Raw genomic sequence first — 13,824 nt, 5'->3', positions numbered from 1 at the left:
TTAATCCAAAATGCTGCAGCCAGAGTACTGACAGGAACTAGCAAGAGAGATCATATCTCTCCCATATTAGCTTCTCTCCACTGGCTCCCTATAAAATTCAGAATAGAATTTAAAATCCTTCTCCTAACACACAAAGCCCTTAATGACAAGGCTCTATCGTATCTTAAAGACCTCGTAGGGCCTTACCATCGTAACAGAGCACTTCGCTCTCAGAGTGCAGGTCTACTTATGGTTCCTAGAATCCACAGAAGTACAATGGGAGGCAGAGCCTTTAGTTATCAAGCTCCTCTCCTATGGAACCAACTCCCAGTCTCAGTTCGGGAGGCAGACACCCTCTCTACCTTTAAGAGTAGACTTAAGATTATCCTTTTTGATAAACCCTATAGTTAGGGCTGGATCTGGTGACCCTGTCCCTTCCCTTAGTTATGCTACTATAGGCCTAGGCTGCTGGGGGTCCATGGTCCTGTCCTGTCCTGTCCTGTCCTCTCCTCACCCCCTATGCATCTATATGCCACCATTACACATCACTAACGTTGTGTCTCCTCTCCCCCTGTACCTTTCAGCAGGTAGCCCTGGCTCTGGAGCTCTACATCTCTGATGAGCAGTCACAGGCCACATCAACCTGATCAGTGTTTGATTGATTGTTGTGTCTTGATGCTTTTCTTCTTTTCTCTCTCCTCTATCCTCTCACCCCAACTGGTTGAGGCAGAAGGCCGCCCACCACGAGCCGGAGTTTGTCGGCGGTGTCTTCTGTTAAAGGGAGTTTTTCCTCCCCACTGTCGCCAAGTTCTTGCTCAAGAGGGATTTGTTGGGTTTTCCCTCTGTAATAATAGTGATAATAGTAAGGTCAAGACCTTACTTTGTAAAGTATCCTGAGATTACTTTTGTTGTGATTTGGCACTATACAAATAAAATTTGATTTGATTTGATTTGAATGAATCACCTCAGACATACTGTAATTAAACTAACTCTGATTAGCTGGTCTGGAACCAAAAACTCAAGAGCTTCCCATATTAGAATTAGCCAACTCACAGTTCAGGGTTAACGTCAGAGTTAACACCTTGCATACCCATTTGGGTAAAAACACAATTAAAATTAATAACTGAGATTCACAAATTCTATTAGGCAGACTTTGCTACAAATAGACAAAACTAGTCATGTTATTTTCCTCCTGCTGTATTTATGCTAAGCTAACCTGTTGTTAGCTGTAGCATATCCTACAGCCATGAAAGTATTTCCTAGAATGTTGAATACATAATTTACTTTATGCTTAAGATAAAATTGCTGTATACAACTTATACAAAACCTATGCTGTGGGCCTATTTAGGCATGAACAAAGAGTGTAGTGCTCTACCTATTCATTTCCACAGTATATGCAGCACTGCAGGCCTATAGCATATGAATTATGGGAAATAGCCTAAGCATGATGACCAAAAACCCCTGTTGCTCATTCATCTCTTTTCAAAATGATTCAATGATGCCTAGGATACACAAAATGATCACAAAACAAGATAAATCATCACGGTCCTCTCACCCAACAGTTTCTTTCTAGGACTTCTTGAAGTGCAAAGCTGCTCTGCCCATCATATGCCTATGCAACATGGCTTTGTGAATTATCTACTCCAGCTACAAAACTCTGAGCATCTGCAGGCAACAGGATATCCTGCTGAGAAATGTGGCAGGGATAACAGCTGCTGCTGATTTCTCTGGGTTCGCTCGATCATGTCTGATGGCACTGAGGCTTTCAGAGGACTGTCATAGAGCAGAGTGGGGCCATTATACGCTCTCTTCACCACTTCTCTCTGATGGGAAAAAGGTTGAGACCATCAGACCAGGGCTGAGAATTGCTGTACTGACAGACTGTGGCCAGACAAAAAGTAATCTATCTGTGTGTGAGCTCTTCTCTCCATGGGAAGTCTTTGACATCTCCAACCAGCTGTGCTGCAGTGGAGAGCTTCTTCCATTGTGTGACTCGACTGGGAGCTGTTCTCTAATTGAAAAGAACGGGAATGGAGACTTTCACTTGGACTCCCTATTCACTGATAACTAATCAATAGCTTTATGAATGACGAGCCAATGAGTCAAAACTCAAGACATGCACCCTTGCAGAACTTAGTTGGAGGAAAACATTCCGTATTAAAGCCTAAATTGTAAATACCACCTTACCATCTGTCCAGGCTACAGCCAACATTTGTGTTCACTTACTAGCTTCAGTTCACTTAAGAAAATCCCAAACCTCAGTCTGGCTTTGTTTGCTACATTTTGTATGGGCTTAGGATGACCTTGTGCTAAACACTGCTTTGTGCAACTTGGGGTTCAGTGTCTTACCCAAGGATACTTCAACATTCGGACTGGGGAGACCGGAGATCAAACCACCGACCTTGCAATCAGAGGTCAACCCATTCTACCCCTGAGCCATAGTCATGACATCCATATTGACACTCCATCCTGTAGTTCCCAAGATATTTCATGGTGGCTCTGCAGAAACGGTCCCAGAATCACCAAAGGGATGATTAGAAGTCATTCGCTGGGGACCATGCACGTCTCTATGAAATGTCCTGGCAATCCATCCAGTAATTGTTGAGACACTGCCTTTCAGTTTGAACCAAAGGTGTAGACCAACCAACACAGTGACAGTGCCATCCACAGAGCCACGCTGCTAGCATGGTTAAAAAGGTTAAAGCCATTATTCTTTGTCATTTATAGTTCCTTTATAAAGCATCAATTATTATAAACTGGTAAAAAAACAAATTTGGCTATGAATGAGGCCACAGCACAGATTAGGTGCTGGTGTGCAATAGCCAGGAGACTTAAAACAGAGGATGAGCCATTATTCTTATTGTTATATTAAAACCTTGTAAATCCCGTGGTTTTTAAAACTGTGTAATATGATTTTGCATAGCATTTACAGTATGTGTAATTCAGATTTCATGACCTTAAAGCACTCAGCCAGACATTGAAAGTCTGACTGCAATTAGAAAATTGTTTGGCTGTCAGCGAGTCTGATTAGAGGTGCAAGGGGTTTCTTAGATGTCGGCAGTAGAGCTGGAACATCAGCAACACAGTGCAAAGAGTACAAGTTTGATTATGACCAACGATGGCTTATTAAGGCATGCCTAAAGGGTACAGGACCTGACAGCAACAGCTGCAGAATTTACAAGCAGTTCAGGATGATACAGGCTGCCAACAAAGTAGTAGACTCCCACACGCGCACGTTTTGGTGGTCCAAAAAATTTAAAAACCACACTCTACATACATGTTCCTCACCCAGTGAGACATTACTACTGGGTACACATGCTAATGTACAAAACTAATGAATATGCATTTAGAACATTTAATACACAACAGAACAAAGACAAACAGGGTGAAAACATTTATTTCTTTCAGTTATTTAATAAATACATTCCACAGTACACGTTTAACATTTTATATTCAACATATACACGTAGTTGATGGTATAACTTAGACCAACTGCATTCACAGAGTTAGTCTTTGCCACATAACTGATGATTGACCTGATAAGTGATACTGCATTGAAGTAGAGCATTTACACAGGTGCAACTGTGCCTTTCTCCGAGAAAGGTAACTAAAACCTGCAAGCTGCACTCATACAATTATTGGCTTTTTCAGCAACATTTCATGGCAACATTTTGACCACTCGAGGTACTCTAATAAAGATTAAGAGACATCTAAATATCAATGAATAACTCAATAAGGGAGAAACATTCCAGTATGCAGGGTTCCCTGTTTTACTGTCACACAACCGCTCTCATAAAAGCAGTCCATATCTCACCTTCTTTAGTACCAGAACAGTGAAGTTACAGTGCCACCGTGTGGTCAAGGTTGGGAACTAATCCACCCTGACTAGCTCAGACTGCGTGGGAGAACGGCCTGCAATAGATTGCTGCTCTGTCTCCGCATGGCATATAATAAGAGTTTTTATAGAAAGTGGGGGCAGAAAAAAAAACATGTCACAACAACCTGAGACTGACAGCTGATTAAAATCACTTCAATTTTAAAGTCATGCAGTCCTCAAAGCCAAAATAAAGCACCCTGATGTGTGTTCAAGTGAAAGCCATCGTCAGTCGTTGATTGATTCCTGGAACAAGATGTGAAAGCCATTCAGAGTAAAACAACGGGGACTCACAAATAAATATCATAGTAACATGATGTATCAGTCATTTTCTTTGCTGATGAAAAAACATTCTTAAGACCAATATGAAGTCCAGTCAACAGATTTGGTAACCTTGCATTCAAAGCCCTGGTCTTGACTCAAACCCCACGTTTTCCTTCCACTTTTACATACAAGCACACAGCATGATGCCCATTAAGTGTGTTTTTACGGCAATTTAGTAGCAAGACAATGATGGTTGAGAACACAGGATGTGATAGTGTGTTTTATTGCTGTCTCTGGCTCAGATCATTATAGCCAAATTTCTGTTGCAGTGTTTAAGTGGTGGCCCTGTTTCCACTTGAATGTTTGCTTTGTTTTCTGCTTTTGTCTACATGTATTAACTGAGAGCTCCGGCTGCATTATTATTGGACCTTGAGAACAATGGCAAGCTTTTATTGCGAATGATTTTATGCTGAAAATTGACATAGTACTGCTACAGTGCACAATGACTGTGGTCACAGATTTTCAGTGTATGGCAGCCATTTTACTGAGCGTCATATTTCACCTGTGGCTGACTTCACTCCTCTTCTCCTCATACATACTGTATTGTGTCTTGATGGCATGTACAGCCATGCTGACTTCACGATTAAAACCATATTACATTTACTGTAATTAAGAAAAAAAAATCTCAATTTGTACTCCATGGGAGCAGTAACTCATTATATGATGAATTTTGCATGACTCCAGTTTTCTTCACGCTGGCTAAAAGCAACCTCTCTCACTTTAAAAAGCAAAGATGCAATCAAAGAAATATTAAAAAACAAGAGTGTGCTGATCAACTTTGTGAAGGATCACTGAAAGCAGGAGGAAACAACTGTCACTGAGGTTTTCATCTAATCAGGCTCAGGGTAAGAACACAACAGCTAAGAGATGGAGGTGCACTTGGTTTTTAAATAGTATCTGACATTTTTAACATCCCTGTTATTCAAGCAAAAAACAAAGACGCTAATGCTAATTGACCATGTGCCAGTCAGTGCTGTGGTTGCAAATGAAACCTTACAGTGGGAGTAAGTTTAGACAGATTGATAATGCGCTCACCTCTTCTAGACAAACTGTTGTGGCACCGTTGAGCAAGTAAATCGATGTAAATTGCTTTCATGGTGCTCTCAGTGGGGGGAGACTGTGGTATGTATTACAACTGTATACATGTAACAGGACTGTGCTGAAAACAAGCATACTCAGAACAACCCTCTTCTGGATAAATAAAGTTTAAGACAAGTACAGCTGTGTGCTGGCTTTGCCACTGCACCTCTGACCTGTCGGAGGGGTCTCTGCTTGGCGAGTTGAAATGCACTGTGAACAAAAGCGAGGACAAATGTGTCCAGTCAGCGATGCAGTGTCTGTGTTTAATCCAGGGGAACCTCTGGCATGCTGGGTAATGCAGAGACTGTGGCCCGCTTAGATTCCATCATCTTATCCAGGCCGAAGAGCAGGTCCAGCTGGGTAACTGGTCGTAAACGCTCCTCATCCACAGGTCTGAAGCAAAGGATACATGTGGTCAGAGGTCTATACAAACAATAGCTGTATTCTATTTCATTACGACACACTACTGCGTACAGCATGTAATATATAATCTAATCTAATCTTCGTAGTGTACGGTTTTCACAGTAGCATGTAAACATTCAAGATACTGAACTTTTTATATAGTGCTTGAAGCCATTGGATAACAACAAAACTGTGGCTATAGAATGCCACCACCAATTAAATCCTCACAAAGCACAACACTTCTCCAAAAATCTAACTTATTTAGTTTTCTGCGGTGCTCTTCAAGCTGTTTCACATCCACCCTGAGTAGAAACGTTTTGCAGTTGCGAGCAGCGCCTTCATTTTCTGCACTGCTTAGCACACTCAAAAATCCCGGGTTTTTAACTACACTGGCATTACTAGAAACTGGCATTTTTGTCTATATGTACAATACAGTAATGTTGTTACTTTTCCTGTATGAACACTAGGGATGGGACACTATATCAAAATTCAATATGTAATGCTATATAAAAACGGCACAATATGTCTCGTTGTCTAAACTAACGTTACTTTGTTTACCAACTACAGCCAGCTCTTCCCTCTCTCACCCTCATCTCTCTGAACCTCTGTCTTGGCCTCCTCTAAAGAATTTTCTTATGTCCATTTACAGGAGTCAGTTATGTTTGAGATCATCTGTATTATTCAAAAACTTAACTTAGTCCCATCACATACAGTCCATCCCTTTCTTTTGTCTTTGCTGCATGCACGCTACAGTGCACCAACTACGACATGCGTATGTGCGCACCATGGCGTATGAACCCTGACCACTGCGCCTCAACTTGTATTTTGCTTTGACATTCTGGATATAGAACAAATCATTTTAGCATCACATTAGCATGATTTTACTGGGACACAGCGGATTGATAATGGGGCCTGTGCTCCAGTAAAAGTGGTCTAACAATTCCTATGGCAATACTGTATATATCGTGTTGTCTCCATACACCAGCAACTTCATAACAGAACATACGTCAGTCAGCATATCTGGCTGTTCTTTACATGATCAAACCAGTGCTAAAAAAGGGGAAAAAGTGAGTAATAAAGTACAAGTATTCCGCAGCTAGTCATACATTGTTGTCATTGAATTTTTAATTGTATTGTGATTGAATCGAATCGTACACACCATATCGTACAACTAACGGTATTGAGAAAAAGTCAGATTGTCCCACCCCTAGTGTACACGGTACATACTCAAAACCAGGTGAGAACTGAACTCCCATTTGAACAGTCTTATTGGTACAGTATCTGAGACACATTCCTATTTGCTACATGTGCCATGTAGGAACCAGAGACCACAAGATCAACTCCAGTAACTACAGTAAGGCTACATGTCTGTAGAAAGGTTCTAGCATTTGCTTCGGCCTCTTTAAGATTTACACACCCACACACACATTTGAAGCCACATGCTGACGCCTGGTATCATAATTGCTCATCTATGATTATAGTGTTCAGAAAGCTGAAAAGTAAAAGTTAAAAATATTTATTCTTTAACAATAATGTCTTGTTCCAAGAAAGGTTTGAATAGTTGCTTAGCAACAGCTGAAGCACGGGTTACACAGCTCAGTCTTATTCTTTTATAAAATCTCAGATACTGAGTTCCATAGTACTTTGTGATCAGTGTACCAATAGCTGTGTGAGTGCTCAACATGAATACTTTTAATATCTGACAGTCTATACACTGCTTCAAAAGCTTTCAAATGTTATGAAAACTGACAAGAATGTTTATGGGAACACTATATTAAGAGTACATCACTCCATATAATATTGATAGCAGCTTTCTAAAACCCACACTGGTCTAACCTCAAAGTGTTTAGGGTAGGTACTGTAGTTAACGAGATGCTTAGTGTGCACAAGGGCCATGAAATCTTGTGGGTGTTTGAATATGAGTCATACTTCTCCTCCTCCTGGCAGCCCTGTAACTGCTGAGCGATTTGCCTCATCTGTTCCTTGCGGACGTAGTCCCGGACTCTGTACATGGCGGCATCACGACAAAGCTCCCGCAGGTCGCTGCCAGAGTAACCTTCTGTTTTCTCTGCAATCTCTTTCAGATTGATGGCATTACTCAGCTGAGCAAAAAAACAGGACAGATATATGAGACCGTTATCTAAAATGAATCTAGAAGCTGTCACCAGTTTTTGGCCGTTTGTTACTGGTCAGATTTACTTTAAGGTGATTTTATAATGAAAACACATGTGTGAAATGGTTTCTGTGAATGACACAGAGAGAGAGAGCTGTGAAGAGAATAATTTCTTCCACAACTGTCTAGGATGAAAAGAAATCACAGCTTACATTTTCTCCTGCTAATATCAGCCTCAAGATGTCCTCTCTTTGTCTTGTGTTCTATAAAGACACAAAGGCATTTGCTCTTATTTGGAAGATTAAGTATACTAACGCGCAGCCTGTATGTATTTATTAATTAGTAATGAATCACCAGTTTACAAACTTTCTAGTTTAGACACATCTCAGTGTTTTGACAGTCATGTTAGGCATCAACAGTTCACCAACATTTATGTATGACAAAATAAGGAGCTGTTTACTGTACTGGAACAAAGATACAGCCCAGGCCTTTTGTGGTTTGGCCAGCAGCCATAACAGTTCAGTAAAACACACCATTTCAATCATTAAATTTAAATAAATTGTACAATGAAGCCTCGAGTGAGTCATCAGCAAATAGAAGCTTATTCTATAGTTTTTTCATATAAATGCACCCATTTCTCATACATTATAAAATGTAACTGTATATTAAAGATATAAAACAAAATGAGAGTAAACATGTTCCAAAACGATAACCTGTATGTGCTCTGTGTATTCAGTTAGACTACACAGACTCTGTGTAGCTGGTGTACGTGTCTTACTGGCAGGCCAACGTGGAAAGTGGCAGGCATCCTGCGCAGAATGGCTGGGTCCATGTCCTGTGGCCTGTTTGTAGCTCCCATCACCATCACCTACAATCATAAGAACCACAACGTGCACGTTATGTTAAAATACCCCTTTCTGCATAAACTCTTCAAATACACCACAGCACCGGGTGTTACACAGTCTAAACTGTACGTATTTAGATAGTTATATAATAGTTTAGATTTTATATATTTTGGAAAACAAAACTGGATACCATTTTAAAGTGCCAAGCTTTAGTTTGAGTATGTTTACATATCTACCACTCCACTAATTAAAGTGGAGACTTGACACTTTAATACAGTATCCATGGTTTGATTAGAAATTGAAGGTGCTGAACCACAGAGCCTGAAGAGCAAAAGGTCTGGACTGTAGATATTACGGCCAGCAACTCTTATGAGCCAAGAGAGATTCCAACTAATATCTACCAATATAAATACTCTGATAGCTTTATTATAGCATGTGAAAACACTGTGCTTGTGCTATAGTTGTGGTCAAAAATGATCTGACATTAGTGTTGAGGTGCCAATATGTTTGGCCATGACTGTACCTGGGTGCTTGGGGACGTATCCAGGCCATCCCACAGGCTCATGAACTGGGCCTTCATCATGGCTGTGGCCTCGTGATCCAGGCTGGAGCGATTCCTCAGAAATGACTCTAAGACACAAAAGGCGAGAAGCATAATCAAAGCATGGGAGCAGAGTCTGTACAAAACTCATCATAACAGACTGAAAGCAATGGGTTGAAATCAGTTTGGTCCATTTCAGGGACTAGACAGGATTAGAATTGTGGTTGGTCTGTCTGTCAGCAGTTGGAGCTGCAGCAATACTGCTGTCCTACACTGATATTAGGGAGGGGACATTATGACTGTATTTACCACTTTCAGGGGTGCGCGCCTGTAAGAAGAGCTAAGAAACCTCACTCACATTTCTGTAATTAGAGATGCACCGAATGCAATTTTCTTGGCCGATTCTGATTTCCGATTTTTTTTTAACTTTAGCCTGCCGTTTCTAATTTTATTTCTAAGAACTGCAATTGACAGGATACACAGATATTTTTGAACGTTTTCTTTAATGAAAAATTAAAATGTAATAAAAAATAAAACACTGCATCATAGTTTTACATTTCTGTCTAGGACATATCTACAGGGGAACAAAGCTAACATTTTCCAAGTAATCACTGCTGACGGGCGTCCTGTTAGATACACTCACCAATCTCATCAATAAAGATGATACAGGGCTGGATTTTGACAGCCAGTGAGAAGACAGCAGCTGCCAACTTCTGTGATTCACCGTACCACATATCTGTCAGTGTGGAGGCCTGAAGGTTGATAAACTTGCAGCCAGAGGCTTTTGCTGTTGCCTTGGCGATCATAGTCTTTCCACATCCTGGAGGACCAAACAACAAAACACCTGCAAGGACAAATACATATTTGTAATGTTTTGTTCAAATTCCTGCATATCCTATTCAAGTCAACCAAATGTCCATATCTATAAAATCTACCCTGTTTAAGCACAATGAAATACAATAAAAAAAAAAGATCTTCTACTTTAAATATTTTATTACTTAAGGAAAACCTGAATTCCATCCAACCATTAAACAAATGCTGTGTAAAGACCCCAACTTTTCCTGTGTTGTCTCACACAGATACAAATTGATGGTCCAACTTAACCAATCTGTTCCCACAGGCACATTTTGTAAAAGCTACATGATATAAACAAAGCTTGAATACTAGGAGTGGAACTGGATTCCCAAAGCAGGTCATTTTGGAGGATGACTCGTGTGGAAGCTCTGGATATAACTTTATGCCAAACCATAAAAACCCTCTACAGAAAGCACAGTATTCCTCTAAGTGATCATCTGCCATCAGGCTGCCAAGTGTATAAATATTGTCAGATGCTTATTGGCACATATCTCTAGATAGAAGCATAATGTACTGGATGACTTTCTAACAATAATGAGGAGAGTGGAAGACAAACTGTGAAGAAACAAACTTTGTCAGTCTCTTGGGTCTTAAAACCAAGTTTATGTTGGCTAGTTGTTTATGTACTCCAACACAAAGTATTTCACAACAGAAACAATAACAGGAATGTGGTTCTCATCATTTTGATTCTACTGCAATGCATTAGATTCAGATATAAATAATGACTATGAGATTAACAGGCACTTTGAGGGTCTTCACACGCATAGTGAGTTAATGATCCTGAACACTTACTATATTATGTTTATTATATGTCGTCCTATGATGTTAGCCTGAAGCTTAAAATGATGAGTGTAAAGGTTCTGTTCAGATGACATTCTGTGGCACCTTTAGGGGGCTGAAAGAGTTTAGATCCAGCTAATAGATGCCTTTTCTGAAAGGGCAGGATGACAGTGTCTTGCAGCTCATTGATAACCTCATCCAGACCTGCTATATCACACCAGGACACCTGCAGGAAGGTAGAGGAGTGTGAACAATTCAATGTGAGTTCTTGTCTGGGAAAGTGCAATCACAAAAATTGGCCAAACTGTCTTGACTCTAGATAATCTTAATATGGCAAACTGAGAATTACCACTGTTACCTTCATAGTCTGTGGATCAACTAGTTGAGATGCAATGTTCATCTCATACTCTGTTAGCTTGACCCCTTCGACACCAATCTTCTTCATCAGCTGCTCTGCCTGGAGAGAAAAGAAACAACTCAGATGAGGACACAAGGGGTAACAGAGTGCAAAATGCTGCCCCAGTCATTCCTTTTCATGTCTTAATCATGCCTGCTACACTGACAGCAGAAAACTTAAACAGAAACCTCCACCTCGGGCTTAAATGAATCTGTTAGGTACTTAGGTTTTATATACCCTTTTTTTGGCTTGGCTTTTCTGTTTGGAGGTAGGGTCCATAGCTTCTACAACCCATTTGATGCTGTAGTATGTAGCTGCACCAAAGATGGTCAACTTCACCAGCATGCCTACCACTTCATTTCTGGACAACGGCCGCATCAGGGCCTCCCTGGGGAGATCTTTAAACAGCATCTTTGCTGGTTGATATCAGTCCAGAGGCTGGATAGAACTGTAGGAAACAGAGGAATGAAACACATAATCAAGAATGAACTTTTAGGGAAGCAGGATTTACATACAGCTCACTGGATTCAGGAATGGTCAGTAAGTTTGCAATCAAAATGTATCTGATTTATGCATTTCTGTGCAGAGAGCTACAATCCTGCAATACTTGTTTGATTAAATGACACAACTTAATGCTGCTTTCTAGTAAGTTACTGTGTTTAAAGTGACAATATTTCAAGTGTGTAAATACCAGTTGGTCCTGGATGAAATAACAAATTGTTGCAAATGAGTGTGAACCAAATCAAAACATTTAACACTTTTGCTTGTTGGATAAGGTGTATGCCGACCTGAAGAGTGGCTCATGATTATTAGCCACAGACCGTAAAAAACGTTCATTGAGATGTTGCTTATGTTTTTAATGAAAATTACAGGTAAAGCAACAGTCGTCGAAGCCAAAGCTACTAAAGCAAAGCAAAGCAAAGTAATACTAAAGAAGAAGCCCTAAATTAGCATGTTCAAGTAAGCTAAAGCTAACACTAGCACGTAGCAAACTCACTATCATTATATATTTCTGATATAAACAAAAGTTAAGAACTAATACGTTTTAATACATTTTAACCCATATTCTCTATGATGGCACATAAACGCAACTCGTAAGCCAAAACCGTCCCACTTACTGCAACGGGAACACTGTGCCGAAAATGCTAAACACTAGCATGTGCGGTGCACCACGCTTTGTAAGTCGGAGGGGAACAAAACACCATAGTTCCGGAATATGTCTCATTAACAGAGCAGGCGTCTCATAGTTAACCACTGGATGGCAGAACTTTCACACAGATGATGCTCATATCAGCACCATGGACAGCATCTACATGACCACACAGTAGGTAGGCAAGACTGAAACGAAGGTGTGATTGGTGAAACAGGCAGTGAACAAATGTTGCACTAACCAATGTTGGGTGATTTTGTGCTCGTGGACTTAGAATTAAAAAAAAAAATAAAAGCATGGAACTTTGAAGGATAGATTTATTTTACAACAAAATAAAAATATGTGTGTGCAGCTTGTAATATTTACACAGAGATAAAATCATTAATAGGCTATTCTCGATAAAATACTTATTTAAAAACACTACAGTAGGCTATGTATCAAATCAGGCCAAAGGCTATTTTAAATATACAGAATGTTAGTTTTTGCCAGTCATTCTGATGAGCGCAAGCTACTATCATTATACTGTATCTTTTGGAGCTGAATATTTTTTCCAGGTTGGCAGTAGATTTGTCGATTAGACTGTAATTTGATCTCAAACACCCAAGCATGTCCTAGGGTTTGGCTACATGCAAATATATTCCACACTGACATAGCTCAAATCTGAAGCCCTATCTGTGTTTGGTTTCCATTCATTTCAAGGGCTGTGTGATAATGGATAATTCAGACTTCTTAACAGCAGCCTCATAGATAAGGCTGTAACAAATGGCCCTCTCCTACAAGCAATTTATCACACATGGGCCAAAAGGATTGTTAACTGTCACAGATTGTGAGCTAAATTTGAAAATGCTGTTGCAGCATGTACTGTATCCAGAATGGTCTCTGGATTTCACCAGTGAAATTAAGAGTAACACTGCTGAGAAGAAATTAAAGAATGCTATAGAACTGTTTAACCAAAAAAAAAAAAAAAAAAAAAAAAAAAAAAAAAAAAAAAAAAAAAAAAAAAAAGAAAAAAGAAAAATCTATTTGAATCTGCAACATTTTACATCAGATGATTTTACAAGAACGGGTTTTTTTGGTATTTCGCTTCCAAAACTCACAGCTCTTGCATCAATATGAAGTCTACACCTGAAGCAAAAATAAACAGTTTTCACAGTAATGTTCACCTCACACTCCATAAGGAATAGAGTACACCTCTCTGTGAACATAATTAACTGGATTTGGCACAATGTACTAGAAAAGGGGAATTGTCTTCTCTTTCTTTTTGTGTGTGTGTGTCTGTGTGTGTGTTTTCTTTCCTGTGCATTTGTGTTGGGTTAGAACCTCCAAAGCAAAATTATGCACAGTTCCATCCTGGACTTTTGCGCCTTCAAGTGTCCAGCAAAATTAAGTCCACCCTTGTTGTGGAAAATGAAACACAGGCTGCTCTTGCACACACCTTTGGCTGTGAAAATGCTTCATAAAAAGCATTAATCCTCCTGTACTGC

General features: G+C 39.9%; 1 protein-coding gene across 2 annotated transcripts; it reads right to left on the bottom strand.

The window, feature by feature from the left end:
- Nucleotides 1–3,370: 3,370 nt before the first annotated feature.
- Nucleotides 3,371–12,409, bottom strand: atad1a (ATPase family AAA domain containing 1a). 2 transcript variants are annotated; one of them, XM_020590679.1, is made up of 10 exons: nucleotides 12,309–12,409; nucleotides 11,428–11,638; nucleotides 11,152–11,250; nucleotides 10,899–11,019; nucleotides 9,802–10,002; nucleotides 9,141–9,247; nucleotides 8,551–8,640; nucleotides 7,985–8,035; nucleotides 7,589–7,761; nucleotides 3,371–5,650 (listed from the first exon to the last, which is right to left on the bottom strand). In XM_020590679.1, the coding sequence occupies exons 2-10, from the start codon at nucleotides 11,599–11,601 to the stop codon at nucleotides 5,521–5,523; spliced, it is 1,146 nt and encodes a 381-aa protein (XP_020446335.1). In that variant the 5' UTR covers nucleotides 11,602–11,638; nucleotides 12,309–12,409; the 3' UTR covers nucleotides 3,371–5,520. The 2 variants fall into 2 exon arrangements, with proteins under 2 accessions (XP_020446335.1, XP_020446336.1); XM_020590680.1 differs by lacking the exon at nucleotides 12,309–12,409 and adding an exon at nucleotides 11,979–12,108.
- Between the last annotated feature and the right edge of the window lie 1,415 nt (nucleotides 12,410–13,824).

Source organism: Monopterus albus, unplaced genomic scaffold (assembly GCF_001952655.1).
Source record: "Monopterus albus unplaced genomic scaffold, M_albus_1.0 scaffold12.1, whole genome shotgun sequence".
NCBI classification, from domain to species: Eukaryota; Metazoa; Chordata; class Actinopteri; order Synbranchiformes; family Synbranchidae; genus Monopterus; species Monopterus albus.
The sequence above is the reverse complement of the archived record's forward strand: the minus strand, read 5'-3'. Positions and strand labels throughout refer to the sequence as shown.